Genomic DNA, 26,984 nt, shown 5'->3' on the forward strand with positions numbered 1-26,984 from the left:
TACAATATTTACGGTGCATTTAAATTTAAAAAATAATCAAAATATGGACATTTAAACAAATTATTGAAAATGGTGGTCGTTCATTTCGATACAGGCTTCAGTACTTTTGTGCATATTATCAAAAACGTTTTCAAGCATAACTTCTGAAATTGAATGTATGGTTTCTTCAATATAATTATTTAATTCTTCTATTGTTGTAGGATGTTTAGCAAACACAACTGTCTCACAGTAACTCCAAAGAAATAATGCAAAGCACTCAAATCAGGCGACATGGGTGAGCCAAAATCGTAAGCCTGTTGAAATAATTCTGTACTGTACCTATTCTATAACAGTGTACTTTACGTACTATCAATTTAATCTTCACTTCTGCCAGATCCGCATAGATAAATTTACTCAGATATGCTACCTACTGCCCGTCCATGTGGTTATGTAGGAGGGTCTTAGAAAGAGGGGAAATCACGTGACAATTACTTACTTTACGATGCCCTTAAATTTAAATTGTTTTAAATAGTTGTATAATATTATGTAGAAGTCCAGTTCCTAACATCAAATGTTTTCAGAAAAGAGCTAAGACAGCCCGGTCACTAGCCATTACAGAGGGGCCAAGAGAAACGGGTGGGGGAAATCGGGATGCAAAGTAACTAAACGAACGCACAGTACCTGTGCGAAAATATGATTCAATAGTGAATGAATGCTCTTTCTTCACTGGAAAATGCGATCATATTTCTGGAACATACTATTCTCACTCTGTACTGCTTACTATGACCGTAACACGAATTTGACTGCATGCCGCTTTGGTCGTGTGTGGAAGTTTGCTACTAGAAGGAGTGGGAGTGAAGTACATTAAAAAACTCAGGTACAATAAAAATTGAAGTAAAAATAAAATCACAGTCTACTATATACAGTCGCGAAGCTTGAGGTGTTTCTTTGCAAATCTCGTGATAAAGCGCTCCAAGCGGTTAGCAACTAGAAACAATAGACTGTCCATGGTCGACTTTGGACTGCGTCGTATTTCTATCGAGTGATAGCTCGTTGCGTATTTCACATTGATGCTTGTGAAATGTTTGTTATTGGTTGTAATGAAAATGTTAATGGCTAAAATATAATAATTGGAATAATAATATGGGACAAGGAGGAGACGTTTGTAGTGCTATAAATTGTAGCAACAGTAAGAGAAAGAGGCCAGAGTTATGCTTTTTCCGATTTCCGAAAGATTCAGAAAGGTTCCTGGGCTTCCACAAGAATGCTGTGCAGAAACAAAACTCTTAATACGATGAAAGAGTAATGGAACGGAGAAAAATTCTCTCCGGCGCCGGGATTTGAACCCGGGTTTTCAGCTCTACGTGCTGATGCTTTATCCACTAAGCCACACCGGATACAACTCCGACGCCGCTTAGAATCGTCTCAGATTAAGCTCCAACTCTTGGGTTCCCTCTGGTGGCCGCCCACTGCACTACGTCATAGATGTCTATGAACGAAGGACCGAAGTCCACATATGTGCTGAGGTGCACTCGATATGAGTGGCTAGTTGGCCGGGATCCGACGGAATGAGCGCCGTCACTCATATCGAGTGCACCCCAGCACATATGTGGACTTCGGTCCTGCGTTCATAGACATCTATGACGTAGTGCAGAGGGCGGCCACCAGAGTTGGAGCTTAATCTGAGACGATTCTAACCGGCGTCGGAGTTGTATCCGGTGTGGCTTAGTGGATAAAGCATCAGCACGTAGAGCTGAAAACCCGGGTTCAAATCCCGGCGCTGGAGAGAATTTTTCTCCGTTCCATTACTCTTTCATCGTATGATGACGCAGAATATCTGCATGGAAATATCATATGTACTTCGGTACATTAAAATAATATATATGATATGCGTAAATCACTTTGTGATTTAAGACGGCGCTCATTCCGTCGGATCCCGGCCAACTAGTCACTCATATCGAGTGCACCTCAGCACATATGTGGACTTCGGTCCTGCGTTCATAGACATCTATGACGTAGTGCAGAGGGCGGCCACCAGAGGGAACCCAAGAGTTGGAGCTTAATCTGAGACGATTCTAACCGGCGTCGGAGTTGTATCCGGTGTGGCTTAGTGGATTAAGCATCAGCACGTAGAGCTGAAAAACCCGGGTTCAAGTCCCGATGCCGGAGAGAATTTTTCTCCGTTCCATTACTCTTTCATCGTATGATGACGCAGAATATGTGCATGGAAATATCATATGTATTTCGGTACATTAAAATAATATATAAAACTCTTAATGTTAAAGTTCTTTGTGACCGTTAGAATACATTATATCCTTAAATTTCACAATGGAATGTTTCAGTCTAACCGAAAGGACATTAGATACCGGTTAAAGTTCTGTCACTTAGGCTGCTAAATTTCCAGAGAAATAAAGGTTAGGTCCACTTTTTTTTCCAGAGGATATATTTTTTATTGTAGCTATTAATTTATTTTATTTTTTATGTGTTATTTTACTAAAGACGTACAAAAATTAAGTTTGTTTTAATGAAATTTATTGATCACGTTTTATTTTCAATTCTGGTGGGATTATTATTGATTAGGCCTACTTTTTTTGTCAAAGAATATGTTTTTAATTATAGCTGTTAATTTTGTTGTTATTTTTATTTGTTGCTTTACTAGAGACGTAGAAAAAGTCTGTTACAATAAAATTTATTGATCACGTTTTATTTCCAAATCTGGTGTGATTATTATTGCTTAACCTCATCCCACTTTGTTAACTACGTAAGCCTACACTACAAGTACCGGTACACGTAAGTTACTCCATTAATTCATATTTACATTATTATTATTGTTGTAAAGGAAAATGCAAATTAATATTTATTGGTTTCATAGTTAATTATCGCTTTAATCTTGAATGAGTGAAGCCATTATAGTAAATTTCAGTTCGTTTTGCACAAACAAAAATTATATTAACTTATTTCTTGCAGGTATCTTCGAGTTTATGATGGAATTTAATATACTTCATTAAATTAATAAATTAACTTTATGCATTTAATATTTCAATAATGGAAGGAAGGTGTTAATTTTTCCAAAAGAACACAACGGATGTGTAACATATTTTGTCGCCTACTAGGAGAGAGAGATCTGCGATGATGAGGCGATAGTAGCGATCCTAGTGGTGGGCAACTACCCATGTTTGCATTTTTACTACATATTGACCTTCGCCACTGTATATAGTAGACTGTGATAAAATGATGTCCCTGTATGACATCCAATAGCTATTTTAGGCTGTTTGTTAATTTTAATTCCAATCTATTGACATTTTATTCATAATTGTAGAACATATGGTTCTCACATATAACACAGTGTTTAAAGTAAACATTCCGATTAGGAAGTGCTTTCCACCTTCTGCATCACGCAAATAGAATGATAATCAACATGACAGGACCGCCGAGAAGGGGGGGGGGCAAAGGGGGAGAGTGCATATGGTCCCGTGAGCAATTAGGGCCCGTCAGATTAAGTGATTCTGATTACTTTTTGATATCATGAATTATTCGTAGATACATACGAGTACTCTAAAATTTTGTAAGAACATTTGTTACATAAATCTGACATTAACTCAACAATACTTATTTACTTACTTCCTGGCTTTTAAGGAACCCGGTGGTTCATTGACGCCCTCACATAAGCCCGCCATTGGTCCCTATCCTGAGCAAGATTAATCCAGTCTCTATCATCATATCTCACACCCCTCAAATCAATTTTAATATTATCCTCCCATCTACGTCTCGGCCTCTGTAAAGGTCCTTTTCCTTCCGGTCTCCCAACTAACACTTTATATACATTTCTGGATTCGTCCATACGTGCTACATGCCCTGCCCATCTCAAACGTCTGAATTTAATGTTCCTAATTATGTCATGTGAAGAATACAATGCGTGCAGTTCTGTGTTGTGTAACTTTCTCCATTTTCCTGTAACTTTAACCCTCTTAGCCCCAAATATTTTCCTAAGCACCTTATTCTCAAACACCCTTAACCTATGTTCCTCTCTCAAAGTGAGAGTCCAAGTTTCACAACCATAAAGAACAACAGGTAATATAACTGTTTTATAAATTCTAACTTTCAGAATTTTTGACAGCAGACTGGATGATAAATGCTGCTCAACCGAATAATAACAGGCATTTCCCATATTTATTCTTTGTTTAATTCCCTCCCGAGTATCGTTTATATTTGTTACTGTTGCTCCAAGATATTTGAACTACTCCACCTCTTCAAAAGATAATTTTCCAATTTCTATATTTCCATTTCGTACAATATTCTCGTCACGAGACATAATCATATACTTTGTTTTTTCGGGATTTACTTCCAAACTGTCTCTTTTCTTGCTTACAGTAAAATTCCCGTGTTTTTCCTAATCGTTTGTGGATTTTCTCCTAAAATATTCACGTCATCCGCATAGAGAAGCAGCTGATGTAACCTGTTCAATTCCAAACCCTCTCTGTTATCCCGAACTTTCCTAATGGCATACTCTAGAGCAAAGTTCAAAAGTAAAGGAGATAGTGCATCTCCTTGCTTTAGCTCACAGTGAATTGTAAACGCATCTGACAGAAACTGACCTATACGAACTCTGCTGTACGTTTCACTGAGACACATTTTAATTAAACGAACTAGTTTCTTGGGAATACCAAATTCAATAAGAATAGCATATAAAACTTCTGCCTCTTAACCGAGTCATATGCCTTTTTGAAATCTATGAATAACTGACATTAACTCAACTATAGTAGAATTAATACAAATTACCACTTCGTATGTAAATATTTAATTTTATATACTAGAATATCGGTTTCCCGCATTAACATACACCGACACGACACTTGAGGGCCGCGGCATTTGGCTGAACTATGTTCCCGTCACTTGTACCGATCACGTTCAACTATTTATTGGCTTGTCCTTTTTAACTAACAACTGGCCCAGTGCAATATGCTAGTGGACTCTCCCAAACCGAAGTCACAGGATAAGTTTCCTTTTCAGTACATTGTATGTTTTGTGTCAAAACTTTCGTCTTTTGGTTGTCGTTTGTCTAGTAAATTCTGTTTATTAATATTACCGTTTATAGTTTAACTGTACAATGGATAAGTACAGGCATAAGTCGGGAGCTGAAAAGCACAAGGTGATAAAAAAAAATTGGAATATATTAATATGGGTGCGAAACTGTGTCAAATACATTATGGAGACATAAACAAGAGATCAGTGATGAGCCGAAATATTTAAAATCAATTCATGCCTTTAATTTAGGGCCAACCCCACTGAAACCTAAGAATCTCCTAAATAATCTGAGAGAATTAAAACTAGACAGTTTATTTCCAAATATTTGTATAGCCATTAGAATGTTCTATACAATTCCTGTGACATTTGCTGAAAGATCCTTCAGCAAAATGAAGGAAATAAAAAATGTATTAGCATAACCACATATACACTTGATTGTACTTGATACTATCTCTTGTCACTAGAGAGTTCTTGAAATTTATATTTTCCCCGCCATTCATAAAACATTTTGATATGATACCTCTTGCACAAAAGGGGAGATCTATAACTGAAACTTCATTAATATATTTCAGTATTATTTGTATTTATCCTGGGAATAATAAACAGTTTGACTGGTAGACTTTTCTTTTTCAGCATTAACTACCCATGATTGTATGAAAAGATTCGAACAGAACGTCAGGATGTAGACTTTCGTCTCCCCCCTACTACCATTAATACACAACACAATGTCAATACGGCGGTTGCTGTCGTCTGCGATACAAAGAACTTTTTTGTTGATTTTCGAGTTTCGTTATTTTTTTTCTGGTTATTATATGCTCATTTAAGCAGTGTTAACACTCGCTAAGTAGATTTTTATTTTATTTTATGAGTCTTTGTATTTATTTTATTATTGTTAATATTTTGTTTTGTTATTATTATTATTATTATTATTACTGTTATTTCTATCATCAACATTATTATTGATATCTGTAAAATTTATGTAGACTACTGGACTGCACCCGAGCACGAGCATATGCTCATTTCGGATATCTATTCATATGTACCGTTTCAATTGTAAATTGTGAATAAATTTGAATTTGGATTTTAATTAGATAAACAATGTGTTGAGAACGACTGAGTAACCTTGGCCTCCTTAGTCTGGAGAGCGATCTTGCTAAGTTAAACCCCTTTGAGCCTGTATACGTTCATAAATACAGAGTGATTTATATAGAACTGACACATTTATTTCATTAATTGTTTCAAAACAAATTGTGCTAGCGACAACTTATTATATATAAAATGTAGAGGAATTTTGGGAGATTATTTACCTCTATAGCAAATGTTGTCCGGCGTTGTCAAATCCGGAGATCTCGGTGGCCACAGGTTCCTGGAAATTATTCGGTCGTCACATAACCGGATAAATGGAACCATGCTTCATCTGTGAACCATGTGATGGATAATATGGCAGGATTTTGCACAATGAACGTCTGAAATCAACGACAATAAGTCACTAGATGCGCAGATGTTTATATTTTATTCCTATTGCTGGCAGCTGTTTTCGACATTTTGTGTCAACGTGAAAATGAAGTACACATTAAATCAACGACTCTTCCTTGTGAAGCAATACTGGATTACGAATTCAGTTACAGCTACTCAAAGGGCATGCCAGAGAGAATTTGGTGTTCGCAATCCTCCCAAAAGAAACACAATACTGGGACTGGTAAACAAATTGGAAACAACTGGATCTCTGGTGAGTGAAAAGGGCAAGCATCGTTCATCTAGGCTTCCCACCGTTGTTGTTGACGTAAGAGCACGACTGGAGCAGTCACCCAAAAAATCATTAAGACGTTTGTCGCAGGAGACAGGGTACACCTACTCAATGTGTCAGAGAGCCTAAAGCTATATAGGGTTACGGTTGTTCATCAGCTACAGGAACCAGATAAGGATAAAAGATTGAATTATTGTCGTTGGTTTCAGACGTTCATTGTGCAAAATCCTGCCATATTGTCCATCACATGGTTCACAGATGAAGCATGGTTCCATTTATCCGGTTATGTGACGACCGAATAATTGCCAGGAACCTGTGGCCACCGAGATCTCCGGATTTGACAACGCCGGACAACATTTGCTATAGAGGTAAATAATCTCCCAAAATTCCTCTACATTTTAGGTATAATAAGTTGTTGCTAGCACAATTCGTTTTGATACAATTAATGAAAGAAATGTGTCAGTTCTATATAAATCACTCTGTATATTTCAGATATCTGTTTGAGTGAAATCGTCTGAATATATTTCTTCTGAACATCTTTATCTCAAAATGAAGTTGTTTCAGTAAGTTAGATGTTGAGATGAAACTAAGACGACAACTGTAGCTGGATTCCAGCCTCTTCTTGCCTGCTCCGTCTTTGTTTTCTTTCCACTTCTGTATCCATGATCGCTTTAGCCGTGTCTCTAATGGTATTATTTCTTATTCTCGGCATTCCTTTCTCTTTCTCGTGAAACAAGAAACATTTTGACACCACGACGTAATGGTTTTAACTGGCATTATTATCAGGTATTAGGGAATTTGTAAACCCCGAGTGCTTCTCTTTATGTTGAAGTTGTATGATTTTCTGATGCGGGAAAATCCGAGATTAAAGAGAATGATAAACGAAAAGCAGAGAGAGATTTACTTCTTCTTAGAATTGGATCTAACACTGTGATGTAACATTATTTTGAAGATTAAATTTTCAGCTACAACTTCAACATGGTCGTTTCACTGTAACTAATTGGTTCTTCACACTAAAGGCTATACTCAATTTGAATTCCGGACAGATAAAATTATCATTCGACGAAAGGACGTTAGCATGAATGTCTAATAGTGACATAAAATTTATTGCTTTATATGAGAAGTGTAGTTGCAAAATCAGATAAATCGGATTTTTTCGACTGTGAATAACTATTATGTTCCATATATTCATGTGATTCTACAACTGCTATAGCACTATTAGGGTAAAGTGGCATCAATCGCACCGCTTTCTAAATGGCACCAGCGCTAATTTAAAACAAGTTACTGTAGTAGTGTGAATTGTATTGTTTTGTATTTATTAACATTCCATGGTATTCATACATGCTTACAGCTAGAATATGGAACAAGTCAAAAAAATTAATAATATTATAAAATCTTAATTTATAGTCACAGTCTAGATGAAATATATACAGACGAGATTTACAATACAGGTTGTTTAAAAAATACGGGGCATAATTTCAGGTATGTATTTCCCACATGTAGACAATCAAAATAGTTCATCACAACATGTGTCCGGAAATGCTTCATTTCCGAGTTATGGCCTTCACAACACTGAAATTCATCGGAACGTTTTTCTTTCCGCAGGTCGTTGTCATTACAGAAGATGTTCAAAATGTCCACCTCCTGCTTGAATACAGACCTCATATCGATGTCTCATTCACCTGCGAACACGATCCCAAACTCCTAGAGTATTGCGTACGTCCTCAGAACATGCCACAATTCGATTCCGAAGGGATTCCAGATCAGGCATCGGAGACGAATAAACTAAACATATTAAGGCCCGATTGTATAAACCATTTAATCTTAGATCAGAGGTTAAATTGATCCTTGTTTCACCTGAACTTGGAATTTTGTGTTGTATAAAGTCTAATCTGAGATTAATTTGTCTCAAACTAAAGCCAACTTTGACTGAAGAAATTTCTCCGATTAAGTTAGATGATCCAAGTTCAGTTATTTCTTTTCTGTTTGAAATATACGAGTGAGAGATTGTGCAAATAAAATATCCATTATTATTAATATTAACAGATTATGTTAGGTACATTTATATATATTTCTTTTAATTTCTTGCCTTAATACACAAACATTTTTGTATTGGGAAGGCTCTATCGTGTTCAGCAGTATCAAATAACATAACCTATAATTATATTATGTTTATAACAACCATTAATTATTAATGGATATGATAGGTACATTCATAAATGTTCAATTCACTGTATTACTAAACGAAAATTGTCGTTTTATAAAGCTTTATTATGTTTAACAGTATCAAACATCATAACATGATAACAACTTGGAGAACAGTCAACCTTCTTCTTATTGTCCGCCATTATTTACATTGCAAAAAAAAAAAACAGTGTCTCCAACAGAGTGTAATACTGAAAGTCGCGAAAAAGTAGTTGTAAATCGCTAGATTTCTCATTATCAACAAAGAAAGATTAAATTTTGTCACTATGGGGTGCTAAAAAGGTCACTAAATCCATATTTAAGCAATATAAAAGTTAAAAGAAATTGTTGTTGAAAAAGAGTTAAAATCGCTAGATTGGCAACACTGAACAAACCTGTATAACATGGTCCGCGCATCACGTATTTCACCTGCTTATGCGATGTTGCCAAATCCTTTTCACGTGAACTTAGATTGCATTTGAACCAAGGTAATTTGATCGCAGAAAAGTTTTATACAATAGAAGAAGTGTCTGAACTCGGTTTACTTTTCGATCTTCGATCAAAGTTGATGTTTAGTCAGGGAGTTTTATACAATTGGGCCTAAATGTCCCCACAAGTAGAAATCGAGAGGGTTCAGATCAGGTGAGCGTGGAGGCCGAGCAATTGGGCCACCTCTACCTATCCATCTATCAGGAAACCTTCGATCCAAGTACCGGCGAGCCGTACGACTGAAGTGTGCAGAAGCGCCATCATGCAAGAAGTTAATGTGTTGACGATTGATCAGTGGAGTGTCTTCTAAAACATGAGGTATGGTGTTTTCCAGGAAGTTTGTGTATGCCTGCCCCGTAAGTCTGTTTGATTTGGATACATGTCGCACAGTCTAACGGCTACACAACACTGAATGTAATCTTCGCCTTGGAATGAACTGTCAGAGTGCCCTCTTAATGTCTCCTTTGAGGCAACGACCTGCGGAAAGAAAAACGTTCCGGTGAATTTCAATGTTGTGAAGGCCATAACTCAGAAATAAAGCATTTCCGGACACATGTTGTAATGAACTATTTTGATTGTCTACATGTGGGAAATACATACCTGAAATGATGCCCCGTATTTTTTAAACACCCTGTAGAGTAAACTAGTACAACACAAAGTTTTAGTATCAATTTCATGAAGTGTTATTGAATGTCCTGAATTCACCTACAGAATAGAAGGCGTAAGAAATTAGGTACTTCTTTAATTTGATCCTAAATAATTGTATGTTTTGAGTTTCTTTTGTTATATCGCTATGGAAGCTATTAAAAAATTTTACTACCACATAACGCACTCCTTTTTGATAGCACGTGGAATCTAGTGGTATTGTTACAATCTACCATATGAACTTCCACCATGCCACTTAATTTCTGCCACTTCTTTGTGTCGGCAGCGTGGTTATAGTGTATCTAATATAATCCCTCAGGTGGTTGTATATTTATATATATTTTGTATTTATGTATATTTTGTAACTAAACAACGGATTTGTATGCAAAGGAATCCATAATCTTAAGATGTTAATGGTATAAAGAAATATTAAAGAACATTTAACTTAGTAGGATTTTCGAACATGTGGTGATTATAGGCTAGAATGAAGGAAATAATAACTTATGACGTAGTTTCTCACTTCGCACCACTTTGTAGGTGCCTAATTCGCACCGGTACGATATGAGGAACTGTAGCAATTCTAGCCGTACAAAAGAAGTCCCCAAAATTTTAACTGAACGAGGAATGCAAAATCTGGGTGCAATACCAAGTGGTCAAAAGGGCGTTAATATAACAAGTGTGTGTTGTATAAGCGCATCAAGTTTTTTGTGCCACCTATGATAATTTTCAAACATCAAGCAGTGCATCCTACATTATCAGTTGGTGCTCCTCCAGGATCGTCATTTGTTACTCTGAGTCGGGTTACAATCAACAGTGAATTATTTGTCGAATAGCTCAAACATTTTATTTGCCACTCAAACCTGCCATAGAAAAAAGTGCTGCTTCTGTATGTCCACCTATACGAACCATTCCAAAAATTTAGAAGCTAGATTATCTCGGGAAAATGATGTGCTCCTATTTCAGCTTCCTGGTCATAATACTGAGAGGTCTAGCCTTTAGATGTTTTTATCTTCAAACCATTTCAGACAGCTATATCATGAAGCAGTTCTCAGGTGTCTTCAAGACAATCGTGGAGAAAAGGTGACGCAGTTTACAGTTTGAACTGCCTGGTGAAGCACATGGAAAATGTGTAACAATGAAAAACGCATTTAGGAAGTTTAAATGTTAGGTAATTTATGCTCTATTTTTTCAATTTCATTTGAAGATGCGTTACTCTCTTCCATTAATTTCAATAAACTTGTAATTTCCATTTATTACACTATTCATATTAAATACTGTTCAATATGTTCAATATTAAAAGCTTTCCTTCATCCTGTTCCCTGCAGATAAAGAGGTGCTATTTAAGAAACCGCAGGTGCTATTTAGGAAACTAGTTGCCTAAATGGTACCACTGACAAGTGTTTCGAAAATGTCATTCTAATTAAAAAATATTCAATCAAATTCAAGGATTCCTTTTTACATGAAAGGTAAATGTTCTGGAAATCTGTCTCTGTAAAGGAATCAAGAAAATAAAAACTGTATTGTACAATAAAAATTATAACTGCTAAAGTGGTGCGATATAGGCAACCTTACCCTATGCTCCAAAATCAAATATATCATATGGATTTCTATGATGAAAGAACAGTATAGGTTGCAAATTCAGGTAAGTCATGTGAGTTTATTTCCAAAAACAGATACATCAAGGGTTTGTTCATACGTTCACTGCGTATCAGTATAGTTCCCGCGCAGAAACAGCGGATAGAAAAGCGGCAAGATGTCATGATTAGTCCTAATGAGTATACAGATATTTCCTCTAATTTTGGAACACTCGTAACTTTGTCAGATAAAACATGACTGGAAAAAACTGTTTCCCATTTAGTGCGGCCTCCAGCTCAGTGGCACTTTGCATGTAAAAGGTTTTTCTTTCAGTCGAACAAGAAGAAGGATGACGTCCTGGTGAAAGGTGAAGATCACTACAGCAGTGAATCTGGTCAATACAAGAGCATTTGTAAGCACAGCAAAAATAAATAAATACTAGTGGCTTTTGCAGCAAATGCTGCAAACTGAGTTCATTAGACGTTCAAATAAAAATTTTTGAGATTTATTTTCCATGAAAAATACAGACATCTTGAAATTTATTTGCTTCCATAATAATGAAAAATACTCCCTCTGAATGTTTTTTTATGCCAAATACTTTTTCTTCAACCTTCCCACCTTCAGTTTTTGAGTTTCAACGCGAAAACGCAAGTAACAATGTCAGGACGATCAGTGGGTTTTTCATGTTGGAGTAAAGCAATAGCTATTTCAGGTCATTGTGGATTGTAGGGGAAAGTTAAAAAAAATGGTAGGTTTGCTGTGCTTTCGAACAGTAGACATAGCATCTTGGTATAGCTGCTGCATGTAGAGCTTGAAATGTAGAGCGTAAAATCATTTTATCCTGCTAAGAGATCTTGCTGAAATGATCTGGAGACTACAAAATTTTGTAGGCTTCTTATTTTATCAGTAAGCAATACCTTTTTGGTCTTTCCTTAGGAACTGTAATTTTTGCGCTCTCTCGAGCCAATACTGAAGAAAATGACGCTTATAAATACCTACACCACACCGCCATTAAGTTTATGAATAAAACCCAACCCCACTTGATTAATAACTATAAAATATTTCATTTTTAATATCAAGGTTTGTAGATTTTAATATCCAATACCGCAGAATCAGACCTGTAAATATTTTTAGTAAGCCTTGAAGCGTATGATAACCTATTGAATTTGAACTCTAAATATGTCAGCAATCCTGCAGGTCATGGCCTTCGTGTAATAGCCTACAGTTTATTGTAGTGCGTGTTTTTTTTTTATTTTGAAATGCAATTAGTTCTCAAAACTGACGGAAGATGGATTTTGGAACATAGGAAAATTATGTAGGAAAACTGACATTTCACAGAGAACTACTATTTTTCTGAAAAACTTTGGGTTCCAAGCTTCAAAATGAATGGTCATTTATTAAAATCCGTTCAGCCGTTGTCCCGTAATTTCCATTACCAGTTCAAATTGTATGTATATATATATATATATATATATATATATATATATATATTGCATCACCAAGCATAATGGGGTCAGGAGTACAAGTGCCATAATTAAAAATATATGATGTAACTGCTTTGCTGACAAAACATTTTAACAAAGATTGGAAATCTTTTCAAATATTATCCCACTATGCATGCATTGTTCATAGACTGGAAAGCTTGGATGAAAATCAAATTTGTTCTATGAATGAAGAAGAAAATGTGAGTGACCATGCCTGTGAAATGGGTGATCTGGTAGTTTAATAATTCAGTTTCTTTTGTGATACATCCCTATCCACGACGTGGAATGTTATTTTTAACACTTGTACTTACCTACGGCTTTTAAGGAACTCGGAGGTTCATTGCCAACCTCACACAAGCCCTACACGGTCCCTATCCAGTCCCAACCATCATAAACCACCTCTCTCAAATCCCCTTTAATATTATTCTCCCATCTACGTCTCGGCCTCCCTAAGGGTCATTTTCCCTCCGGGCTCAAGACTAACACTCTACATGCATTTCTGGATTCGCCCATATGTGCTACATGCCCTGCCCAACTCAAACGTCTAGATTTAATGTTCCTAATTTTGTCAGGTGAAGAATACAATGCATGCAGTTCTGCGTTATGTAACTTCCACCATTCTCCTTTAACTTCAACGCTCTTAGCCCCAAGTATTTTCCTAAGCATCTTATTCTCAAATACCCTTAACCTCCGCTCCTCTCTCAAAGTGAGAGTCCAAGTTTCACAAGCATTCAGAAGAACCGGTAATATAATAGGCCCGGGTAACAGAGAGGGTTTGGAAATTGAATGGGTTACATGAGCTCCTTATTTATGCGGATTATATGACTATGATAGGAGAAAATCCATAAACTATTAGAAAAAACACGGGAATTTTACCGGAAGCAAGTAAAGAGTTAGTTTTGGAAGCAAATCCCGAAAAGATAAAACACAAGTATCATAAATAATATTTATTTGTATAAAAATATATAACTACTGTATTTACATAATAATTTTCACGTTTATGCTTGTTTTAGGTTTGGATATATTAGGCCTATATAATGTGTTTTGTTTGTGCCATTTTAATTTCAGTCTGTGTTCTTTTGGAGAGTGGTTGGATGTAATCATAGATGAGGGGGGTGAAACAAGGCAGATATTCGTGATCAGTATATTTTAACAAAGTGTAAGTGGGACATTTTTTTTAATTCCTGGTGAACAAATTTTTTCTTGCGTCTTATAAAGACCGGCATAGTGTTGTACAGATATTACAGTTGGGTACCTACAAGGGCAACAACATGCTTCTTAAAATTACAACCATTTGACCTTCAGAGTACTTATCTTTTTGTTAATAGTCTAAGACTCTATCTCCTTAAAAAAATGATTTATTAATAAAATATTAATGCAGCTGTTTAGAGTAATTGAAATGCACTATATATTAACAACTATGTTTTAGAGGTATACATTCTGAGTTTAAAATGTAAATATTACACTAGAATGCAGGCCTATTTATTTATATGCTGTTCTCTTTAGTAAGTATTTGTCATTTATTTTACCGTATTCTTGGATTTCTTTACGCACCAGATTTCATATTTTACATTACACTTATTTTCTTTGTTGTTATCGGTGTACATTTCTTCATTTATATATTAGTTATTATGATAAGTGTATTAAAGTGTCCAATAAATAATAATTGTAGACCTATATCAAACAAACCCATTTTTAAAAACGACAAAATAAATTTCATTCAATTGTTACACCGTTTGTGTATTCAGAAAATTAGGTTTCATGTATGATGAAGTGCGCCTGGTGTTCTGTCTACCTGAAAAACATGAGTAACCAGTTAAATCAAAATCGAATATTAAGTCGGTTACCCGACCTTGACGGATGTTCTCTAACGGGTCGAATCTAAATCGGTTGTATGCGCTATTTTGCAGCTATCTGGTAGGAATAGTAATTACCGGACATCCTCTTATTTTTGGAGCGGAAGAACTATTTTCATGTTATGAAAGGAAGAGTTTTCTTTAACTATAAATATACTAGGTTACGAAACATGTTATTGCTTCTTTAAAAATTGTTCTCGCTAAAACTCTCGTGAATCACTGTTGTTTCTGTATCACAAATATTTTAGGTTTGAATAAGATAAGAAGACCCAATGTTATTTATCAAACTGTGCCATCAGCAATTAGATCGTTCTCTCAATGTGAAGTTTTACCGATACTAGTCCCTGCGAAGTCATTTAATGTATAAACTGATAGTAACGGTAGTGGTAATTGAGATAAACTCACAATTTCAAGCGATTGAACGTACAAATTCTCCACCATTAGAAACGTAGTGAACCTCATCGAACAACAAAGTCAGGTGATTTAGTATGGGACTTATATTTGGGAAAAAGGCAGAGGTGTTGGGTTCGACTTTGCACTGGAATTTGCTTCCTGAATGTACCAGAATTACAGTCCTAAGGAAATGACATTAATCTTTTGGAAAATTTTCTAAAAATATTAGAGATCATTCATTTTGTTTATCCTGTGACTGAACCGGTCGGGGCAAGTTATATGGTTGAGATATTTTCCGGGGTTTTCCCTCAACCCAATATGAGCAAATGCTGGGTAACTTTCGGTGTTGGACCCCGGACTCATTTCACCGGCATTATCACCTTCATATCATTCAGACGCTAAATAACCTAGATGTTGATACAGCGTAGTAAAATAACCCAATAAAATAAAATAAAAAGAATCCTCTGCCTGAGGTTCTGGCTGATATGTACATCTATTATCAAGCAGCATATCTCGATTCCTGGTGGATTAACATACTGCACTTTACCTATTGCTGTTTCACATAAAGTGATTTGATACGTAATCTATTTTACATACAAGTATTTCGTTTATTTATTTTTCACCTAATTAACCCTGGATGAGTAACATACAATTCTAGGAGCACAATGTGTAACGTGGGGTATTATTTTACCCCTATTTAGAAACGTTAATTTAATTGTTAGAAATATTTCAAATTTTATTAAAAACAGATGAAAAAGGTAAATTAGGATGTGAACAATCAATTATACCTGGATAATTAAACCATAGGTAACAATAAGCCACTTAAATTTGAACATTGTTGAACTACAACATTTTTTTCTGAATTCTGAATCACTCTCTTGTTAGTTGTTTCATTGTTGTTTTTAACGTTTGCACTGCAGGCATAACGAAACTTTGTGATCTTGGCAAACAGTACGCTTACATTCACTGCACTGTATCTTGCTTTTGCGGTCCTTGCTTCGAGGACAAAGATGACACCGACGTTTCGCTCCTTCTCCTTGAAGCGTGGTTGATGTCTCAGGAACGTTTTTGCCTAGTTGATCAGCAATGTTTTCTCTGATGAGACGTGGTAGATTCTGCATCACAAGACGCTTTTCCATCCATGGAGTCATCATTGCTTCCCCCAAAGACAGAAGAAACATTTCCCTGGGTTGCACGTGAGCTCCAACTGTTGTCATGTTGTGGCGTAGTATGACATAGGCATTCAAGCATGATGAGTTGATTATACCATAGAAGACACATAGTGGCCATCTCTGTGTCTTCCTATTGCAGCTGTAGGTGCTACACATCTGATCGAACATGTCAACTCCACCTTTGGTTGAATTATAAAATTCAATTATCTCAGGAAGTCCTGACTCGGATACAGAAGCTCCTTGATGCATATTAGAAAGAAGTAGTACATACTTTCCTTTCTTTGGAACATACGACAAAAGGACGAGTTCGTTATCAAAGGCAAACATACTTGTATTCTCGTTTCTTTCTCTAATGTCTATCATTTCCTTAGGGATTTGTGGTTTGTTTTTCCTCAGCGTGCCCACCATTGTCAATTTACGTTGTGCCATAGCCTTGAATAATGGAATAGAGCTGAACCAGTTGTCAACTGTAATGTTTCTATTGGTGCCATGTATTGGCTTTGAGAGCTCTTCAACAAAGAATTCAGCAAGTGGTTTGCCATTTGTATTCATTGTCTTTCCGGTATAAGGTATTGCAGTGAGCATGTAGCCGGTTTTTGCATCACAACACATCACTGTCTTTATACCATATTTGGCTGGTTTATTAGGAATGTACATGCGAAAAGGACACTTGCCTCTGAACGCAAGCAATTGTTCGTCAATTGTGCAGTAGCTACCGGGGTTGTAAAGCATGCGACACTTCTCTTCAAACCTATTCCAAACATCCCTAATAGCAGCAAAGGAATCCAGTTGTTTTCTTTCGGATCGTGTTGATTTTTCGTCAAAGCGGAGACAATTTGTCAGAAATCTAAATCTTCTTTGTGACATGACTGTTTCAGTAATGCGCAGACCTCTCATTTTGTGCCAAAGTAACTCTGTTGAAACTTGGCTTGATTTGTGAGCACCAAAATAAATATAAAGCCCCAAAAGTGCAAGTAATTCATCGTATGTAATGATACCCAGGTTTCGTTGATCATCAGAATAATTCAGTCTCTGGCGTTCAATTTCTTCATTAGTGCACTGAATAATAGTCTCTAAAATATCATTATCCAAAAACAGCAGAAAAGAACTAAGCGGAGTTTTCACATGCTTCGCATTTCCTTTTGGTCCCGGAATAGACACTACTATGTTTCGCTTAGGAGTGCGCCCAAATTTCACTGGAGCAACTGTCGACCAACGATATCCATTCTTCCCTTTGACACTAGTTCTAGAAGGAACGAGAACGTGACATGCTGTGGAACTACTTGGTTTAGAAGATGGGTCTGAATGCCTAGGTTGTTTTTCAGGAGGAGTTTCCTCTTCACTTATCAATTCACTGTTCTGTAAGTCGTCCTGTAGTTCAGTGTCACTATGAACCGAGTTCAAGTCTTCTTGCACGTTATCAGTAATCACTACATCATCTTCGTCTGAAGAATGTTCATTAGGATCACGAGGATCTTCAAGCATAAGTTCTTCGTATATTGCACCATCGTTCAAATAAGCCATATTAGGAAAACCTGGAAAATAGCGTAATACATTCTAAATTATAATATAATGTAATGTAATGCAATGCAATGCAATACAATGCAATGCAATATAATATAATATAATATAATATAATATAATATAATATAATATATCACTTGGATTGAAATTAGGAAATTTTAAATATATCAGTCACATAAAATAAACTTGTACAATGTTATATATTTTAGTAATGGAATTTCTCACCTAAAAACGCTAAGAGTAACGTGGGGTTCCTCCGGACCCCAATCACTTGGTAACTCCACAACACAACCACTCACCACAAACACAAAGGAGGTACTAACTTATGATACATTGTTAGGAAAATTAACGGAAAGCCAGATGAGCCAGTGCAACCAACACAAAAATATGTAGAAAACAAAATTCAGTGGGGTATTCAAATACCCCATGTTACTCATCCAGGGTTAAATTTGACACAACCTTTTAGGTATACTTTTTCTGGAATACAACTACTTTCTTTCATTTGTACATTCACATATATTTTGACACACTCTACTGTAATAATTATATTGTGCTCATTTTAATAGTTCCTGTTGTTTCTAAGGTTACTTGTCTTTGCTTAAATGTTAAATGTTATGTTTCATTTAACGACGCTCGCAACTGTCGAGGTTATATCAGCGTCGCCGGTGTAACGGAATTTTGTCCCGCAGGAGTTCTTTTACATGCCAGTAAATCTACTGATATGAGCCTGTCACATTTAAGCACACTTAAATATCATCGACCTGGACCGGGCATAGAAGGCCAGCGCTATACCAACTGCGCCAACCAGAGGTTTCGGATGTATAAAAAATTATGGAGGGTGAATTTGTAGGTATTATTTATTTCCTTGTGAGTAATGAGCCAAACTCTGATGTAGACCAAAGAGCTTTTCCCTCCCTCCCTGAGTTGAGAAGTTATGAAGTTTTAAGTAATATTTACTAAGTATATGAGAAATATCTACCTAGTGATACCACAGTCTAGTATATACATCACGACTGTGATGATACTATAGGTCCAAGTGAAAATAATATTTGATTAGATGTATAAACTGAAATACCGATATTCGTGTCTTAATAAGGGAGGAAATTAACAGAATGACGACTATAATTTTAAACTCTGGTTTGCTCTTTTGTAAATATTCCGCAGTTATGTAGATCTGAATCCCTCCCGTAGTTCCTGTCGCTCCGAAAAAGTGTTACATGTATTTCGACAGATATATCCTCCAGACAATACCGTCTGTTTTAAATTAAAATTCAGTTTTAAACTGCACTGTTTTAAGGATTCAGCACACAATGTTTGAGTGGTTATTTAAAGTGACGTTTTACTGAATACTTCAGTAGTTTTGCTCAATAGATTCCAACGTGGATAGGGAGACCAACTTCTCATAACAAAATAATTAACTCGTGCTAACTTTGCCTTACCTGCTGACGTCCTGAAAACAGACAAACAAGCCCGTGAAACACATCGTAGTGGAAGGGATACAATAAGAACCGAACAGCCAAACTACCATTCAAGTTTAACGAAGACCGAAGTGAAAGATTCCTCTCATTTATTCATAAAGACGTCTCTTTTCATTAGGATTCTCCAAGTCTGTCTTGCCACTACACAGACCCGTCTTGTCTATTAGCGGCAGGAAACACGAGCTGATGTTTCTTTGAATTCGAACGGGAGCACATTGAGAACATTCCAGTCACAACAATATGATTAATTGTTGACGCAATTTTCTTCTCTTAGACAGCGACGATGAGAAATTACGTTAAAACTTCGGAAATTCTATTTCACTTATGTGGATGTGAACGGTTCGCCATTCACCAGTAAGCAGATCGTTGTCAATGCCAAGGAACTGTGTTTAAATCCCGTTGGGTCTAAAATTGAATTTATTTTGAATATAATAATAATAATAATTATTATTATTATTAATATTATTTATTTATTTATTTATTTATTTATTTACTTATATTTAATGTGCTGTACAACAGCCAGAGGCCAATTACTGTTCAGCATAAACAATATAACAAAAACATTAGTAATAATTTACAATAAAAGTACAAAGAAATAATTAAATTAATGGCAACTAATTAAAATGATAATTACAAATGAAATGATGGAATCATAAATGAAGATTGGAATCATATAATAGTACATTATGCAACGAGCCTATAATGAAGGTAATTAAGAAGCGAGTATGGATATTTATGAAACGAGCGCAAGCGAGTTTCATAATTTTCATACGAGCTTCTTAATTACCATTATAGGCGAGTTGCATACGACTTTTTATGCTCGACCATATTTCTAACTTGATATTATTAATTTTATTTGTATCTGACCTTGGCCAATGTCCCGTATGTTGTGAGATGTGCGCAGACGCGAAAGTATTGATTTTTTCCGAGGAACAGATATTCACATTGACCTTGCTAGGCCATAAGAAGCTACAGAGATAACATTAAAATTAAATTAGACATTGAAAAACGAGATGACAAATTGAATTTCTTTGAATATTATTTACAATTAACGCTAATTATTATAGTAAGAGAACATAACCTTCTGCGACAGTATTGGATTTACAGCCTCCGTGACTTTTCGCTAATTTTCTTTCGATTGCATATCCGAGAATAATCGATACTTGCGATTTTATAACGGTAGAAAGCTGACCTGTCATTGGCTGAACAGTTGTAACCTGAGTCGTCATTGGCTGAAAGACCTGATCTTTAATGAGTAGGTGTACTTTAATGACATACATTAAACATCTGCTACCAGGTGTATAATTACTACATTTCGGCATGGTCGAGCATAAAATAGTATTACAAAAATATACAAGATTAAAATACAACGACAATAATGACAATGAATGGACGGGATAAAATGGATGACTAAACTACATAGCATAATGAGATAAAAGTATTTGTATTTGAAAATGAAAGGATGGAATCAAGTAAATTAATAAATGACAAAATGATATAAAAGTTAGCGAGAATAATATTACAATACATATTTAAACAAAAGATATAAATGAAAACTGATATAAAACTTCAAAATATATACTACACATTAAATGGATCCAAGGTTGATCCATGCAAATTCGCATATTTTATACAACTGCAGACCGGAGACAGAGATTTAGAATTTCTATTGTAAAATATTTTATGATATATTAAACCCTTAGCAGGAATACGAAGACTGATATTGCTTAGGAAAGATTCACAATCAATATCACCCTTAAGAAGTTTACAAAAAAATAAGTAATCAAGATCTTGACGTCTGGCAAATAAACTACAGCAATTAAAATATTTGCAGGTCATCTCATATTTACAATCATCAGAATTAGGTAAAAATATATAAGAACAAAGAGAAATAAATTTTCTTTGAATATTCTCAAGCTTAGCCGAGTCAGTGGAAGTAATAAAGTTCCATACTACAGATGCATATTCAAGCTTGAATATCACCAATGTATAGTATAAAATTAACAAACACATAGGAGTAGAAAAAGAATAAGTTATAGATATAATTAGATCAAGCATTCTTAATGAATGGGTATAAATATATTGCACATGATCATGGAAGTATAATTTAGAATCAAGTAAGACACCAAGATCTCTAATAGTATCTTTCCTAGTAATTAAATAATAATAATAATAATAATAATGTTTTATTTTCGCTGGCAGAGTTAAAGTCATAAGGCCTTCTCTTCCACTCAACTAGCCTTAATCAATACAATACATATTTAAATTACGAATATTTACACTACATTTAAAAGGTTCTCCAGCAATATTCTTCAGTTAAGTTTTAACAATTAGTAGACTACATATGTATTTAAATTTAGATAAATCTATAAGGCAAAGTAGTAACTTAATTTATGAGCCTAATTAATTCAATCAATTATAATTAATTTGAGATTTGAGATAGCTAGTAAAATGATGAAAATTAATTTAATATAAGCTTACTAGAACTATGTTACAGGGAGAAAAAAAAAAAAAATATATATATATATATAAATCTAAAATATATTTCTATAATGAGAATATTAATGTAATTGTCATTAGAGGTTTTGTAAATCTATTTAAAGAAATTAATGATAATAATAACAATGGACGGATGTTAGTTTCATTACATGTAATAAATATTAATCAGAAATTAATTTGTTAAGTAAGAATTTATGTAATTTTGACCTAAATGAAGTTATTGTCCAACAACCCCTTACTGTACATCACTCGGTAGCGAATTCCAATTTCTAGCAACTGAAACTGTATAAGATGAAGAATATAAAGATGTCTTGTGGTAGGGTATAATGAGTAAATTGTTATGATGAGACCTGATGATATGCGGATAAATTTTGAAAATGAGAAGCCAAATAGTTTGGGGTAGCGGTGCGCAGAATTTGAAATAAGAGAACAAGAGGATGCAGGGCTCGTCGATCGCTTAGCCTTAGCCAAGACAGAGTTTGGAAAGACGGGGAAACATGATCATACTTACGAATATTACAAATATAACGGACGCACGCATTATGCACACGTTGTAGCCTGCTGCTCAAATTTGCATTTAGGTTACTTAATATAATATCGTTGTAGTCGAAGTGTGGCATCACGAATGTTTGTACGAGGATTAATTTTAATTTATAGGGAAGAAAGTGCTTCAGTCGCTTTAATGAGTGAATAATAGAAAATATTTTTTTGGAAGTGTGATTCACTTGTTCATTCCATTCCAGGTGACAATCCATATAAATGCCGAGGTTCTTCAGAGTTGAGCTGTATGGAATAGTAGTATTATTTACAATTATCGGTGGCAAATTGTCACACTTCGATCTTTGATGTTCTATTAAGATGGCCTGCGATTTACTTGCATTTAGATTAAGTCCGTGCGTTTTCGACCATATGGATATAGAATTCAGATAGTGAACATACAGACATGGAATCACGGTATTTCTTTTTCTCTTTACATCTTGCCATAATTAGCTCTTAATTAAAAATTAAAGCGTACAAGTTTGCACAAAATTTGTACTAAAATACGACTGCAAATATAAGCCTATTTGATATACATACAGAAATATGTGGCGTTAATTAGTGTGACAATAATATAACAAAACTATGTCAACCCTTTGCATTTTAATCCCCATTAGAATATCTAATGGACTTAGTTTTTGGAAGGGACTTCAAGGGCCGATTGTATAAACCATTTAATCTTAGATCAAAGGTTAAATTGATCCTTGTTCTAGCTGAACTTGGAATTTTGTGTTGTATAAAGTCTAATCTGAGATTAATTTGTCTCAAACTAAAGTCTACTTTGACTGAAGAAATTTCTGCGATTAAGTTAGACGATCCAAGTTCAATTATTTTTCTGTTTGAAATATACGAGTGGCAGACTGTGCAAATAGAATAACCATTGTTATTAATATTAATAGATATGATAGTTACACTTATATATATTTCAATTCTTGCCTTAATACACAAACAATCTTATATTTTATAAAGCTCTATCGTGTATAGTACTATCAAATAACATAGCCTATAATTATATTATGTTTATAACAACCATTAAGTATTAATGATTGTGATAGGTACTGTATATTCATAAATTTCCAATTTGTCGTTTTATAAAGCTTTTTTATGTTTAGCAGTATCAAACACCATAACATGATAACAATTTGGAGAACAGTCAACCTTCTTCTTATTATCCGCCATTATTTACATTGCACAAATAAACCAGTGTCTCCAACAGAGTGTACGGAAAGTCGCCAAAAAGTAGTTGTAAAGTCGCTAGATTTCTCATTATCAATAAAGAAAGATTAAATTTTGTCACTATAGGGTGCTAAAAAGTTCGCTAAATCCCTATTTAAGCAATACAAATGTTAATAGAAATTGTTACTGAAAAAGAGTTAAAGTCGCTAGATTGGTAACACTGAACAAATTTGTACAACATGGTCCGCGCATCACATATTTCACCTGTTTATGCCAAATCCTTTTCACGTGAACTTAGATTACATTTGAACCAAGGTAATTTGATCGCAGAAAAGTTTTATACAATAGAAGAAGTGTCTGAACTCGGTTCATTTTTCGATCTTCGATCAAAATTGATCTTTAGTCAGGGAGTTTTATACAATTGGGGCTAAAAGTTTTCTCAGAATAATGATCAAATATAGCTTTAAATGGAATTTCTACATACGATACGTTAACTATGGATTATGATGCAGAGAGTTCCATTTTTCCCTTGAGATTGTGTTATCAAATTTTGTTTGTTGAAGTCTAAGTATGTAGCTTTAATAAATCTTTTCACAGAGTAATACGTAGATTTAGTAACAGGTCTGTAAGTAGCAGTGCTGCCCTTCTTTGCTAAAGCATTCGCATTCTCGTTTCCTAGAATTCCACAATGGGATGGTATCCATTGGAATACAATTCTTTTATTGGGTGATATTAATTGAGAGAGCATTTTAGTTATTTCTGCTGTTTGAGATGATTGATAGAATTGACTTCATTAATGTAGTCTACAGATTAAACAAAAGTGGAGACTTACTTTACTCTTTGGTTAGTATATACTTGCATTTACTTGCTTTATTTTCAATTTTTATGACACATTTTGTACTCTTATTTGTCTCGGGATACCATTTTCCTTTAAAATTGTCCAGAGTTTTATTATATTTTATCAAATGCTTTAACATAATCAAAAAATACTATGAGTGTTCCCTTATTACATTCTCTTCTTTTATTAATCAAATCCTTTAACGTAAATATAATGCCCATACATCATCATTGCTTTGTTCTTCTGTTGAAATTGTTTCTGCTACTTGTTTTAACCTAAGCGTCAAAATTTAATATATTCTGTATGTTATAGTTAAAACTAGTGGCTTGTGCAGCAAATGCTGCAAACTAAGTTCATTAGACGTCCAATTAAAATTTTTTCAGATTTATTTTCAATGAAGAATACCAGATATTTTGAAAGTTATTTGTTTCCGTAATAATGAAACAAACTCCCTCTGAATGTTTTTTTATGCCAAACAATTTTTCTTGAACCTATCCACCTCCAGTTTTTGAGTTTAAAAGTGAAAACGCAAGTAACAATGTCAGGACGATCAGTGGGTTTTCATGTGGGAGTAAAGCAATAGCTATTTCAGGTCACTGTGGATTGTAGGTGAAAGTTAAAAAAAGTCAGGTTTGCTATGCTTTCGAACAATAGACACTGCATCTTGGTATAGCTGCTGCAAGGAGAGCTTGAAATGTAGAGGGAAAAGTCATTTTATCCTGCTAAGAGATCGTGCTGAAATGGCCGGGAGACTACGGAATCTTATAGGCCTCTAATTTTATTATTAAGTAATACCTTTTGGTCTTTCCTTAAGAAATGTAATTTTTGCGCTCTCTCGAGCTAATACTGAAGAAAATGACGCATATAAATATCTATACTACACCGCCATTAAGTATATGAAAAAGACCAAACTTCACTTGATTAATATCTATAAAAATATTTGATTTTTAATAACTATATTATTTTACGTAAGATTTGCAGTTTATATATTATAATACCCGCCACTCAGTAAATTATAGAAATGAAGATCTAATTTAAGATATTCTCTACATCTACTTGTGTAATTAGTTCTAAAAACTGACGGAAGATAGATTTTCGAAAATAGGAAAATTATGTAGGAAAACTAACGCTTCACTGAAAGTTACTATTTTTCTGAAAATCCTTGGCTGCCAAGCTTCAAAATGAGGGGTCATTCATTAAAATCCGTTCAGTCGTTTTCCCGTAATTTCCTTTACCAGTTCAAATTATATATATTATAGTTAAAATTCTGTATATTACTTTAATGTACCGAAGTACATATGATATTTCCATGCAGATATTCTGCGTCATCATACGATGAAAGAGTAATGGAACGGAGAAAAATTCTCTCCGGCGCCGGGATTTGAACCCGGGTTTTCAGCTCTACGTGCTGATGCTTTATCCACTAAGTGACACCGGATACAACCCCGACGCCGGTGAGACTCGTCTCAGATTAAGCTCCAACTCTTGGGTTCCCTCTAGTGGCCGCCCTCTGCACTACGTCATAGATGTCTATGAACGCAGGACCGAAGTCCACACATGTGCTGAGGTGCACTCGATATGAGTGAATAGTTGGCCGGGATCCGACGGAATAAGCGCCGTCTTAAATGACGAAGTGATTTACGCATATCATATATATTATTAGTGGATAAAGCATCAGCACGTAGAACTGAAAACCCGGGTTCAAATCCCGGCGCCGGAGAGAATTTTTCTCCGTTCCATTACTCTTTCATCGTTAAAATTCTAATTCCTCTGCGGTTGTTCTAGTCTTTGCGTTCCTTTATTAAAAACTGAGTGTACTGTAACTGTTGATAAGCAAAAATTTACTCATATAATGGATCCTAGGTAAGAAATAATATGTACTAAGCGATAATTCTCAAAGTCCCTGTAAGCAAACAAAGGCACAGAGTCATGTGCACACAACCGTCGGGTATTTCTCTAGGGACAAGGGAGCACAAACGACGGACTGCCCGCTGGGGTAGCCTCAGCCGGCTTGACGTGTTACTGCATTGAAATAACCTACGAGACCATTAAAGCTTTGATGATGTAAATTCAGATGCCATGGGGGTTACTGTCATGGCTGGAACCTACAATTGCACTTCATATCTGGTTAAGAGCAAGAATGCTCGTACCTAACACAATACACTTCGCATAAAAATTTTAGAAGCGAAAATGACATTTGGCAACACTTCACACACAGTTATTAGTTTCTGAAATCAAAAGGATACAAATGTACTGTACTATAACGGGTAGAAATGAAACAATCCTGCAGATTTTCAGAGCGAATAGGTTATGTTGTATGCAACAAAATAGTAATATGCGTTACAAGAGCGGCATGTTGAAGTTTCCATGTTCGAGGAAAAGT

At 35.1% G+C, this 26,984-nt stretch overlaps 2 protein-coding genes across 8 annotated transcripts in view; both read right to left on the reverse strand.

Moving 5' to 3' along the window:
* Positions 1-26,984, reverse strand: part of sand (sandman) — a 1,680,707-nt gene that overhangs the window by 865,528 nt on the left and 788,195 nt on the right. The gene's annotated exons all lie outside the window — the stretch shown is intronic.
* On the reverse strand, positions 16,031-18,399 carry LOC138711772 (piggyBac transposable element-derived protein 4-like). The gene is made up of 2 exons (XM_069842965.1): positions 18,299-18,399; positions 16,031-18,084 (listed from the first exon to the last, which is right to left on the reverse strand). The coding sequence occupies exon 2, from the start codon at positions 18,071-18,073 to the stop codon at positions 16,280-16,282; it is 1,794 nt and encodes a 597-aa protein (XP_069699066.1). The 5' UTR covers positions 18,074-18,084; positions 18,299-18,399; the 3' UTR covers positions 16,031-16,279.

Source organism: Periplaneta americana, chromosome 13, assembly GCF_040183065.1.
Source record: "Periplaneta americana isolate PAMFEO1 chromosome 13, P.americana_PAMFEO1_priV1, whole genome shotgun sequence".
In the NCBI taxonomy this organism is placed as follows: domain Eukaryota; kingdom Metazoa; phylum Arthropoda; class Insecta; order Blattodea; family Blattidae; genus Periplaneta; species Periplaneta americana.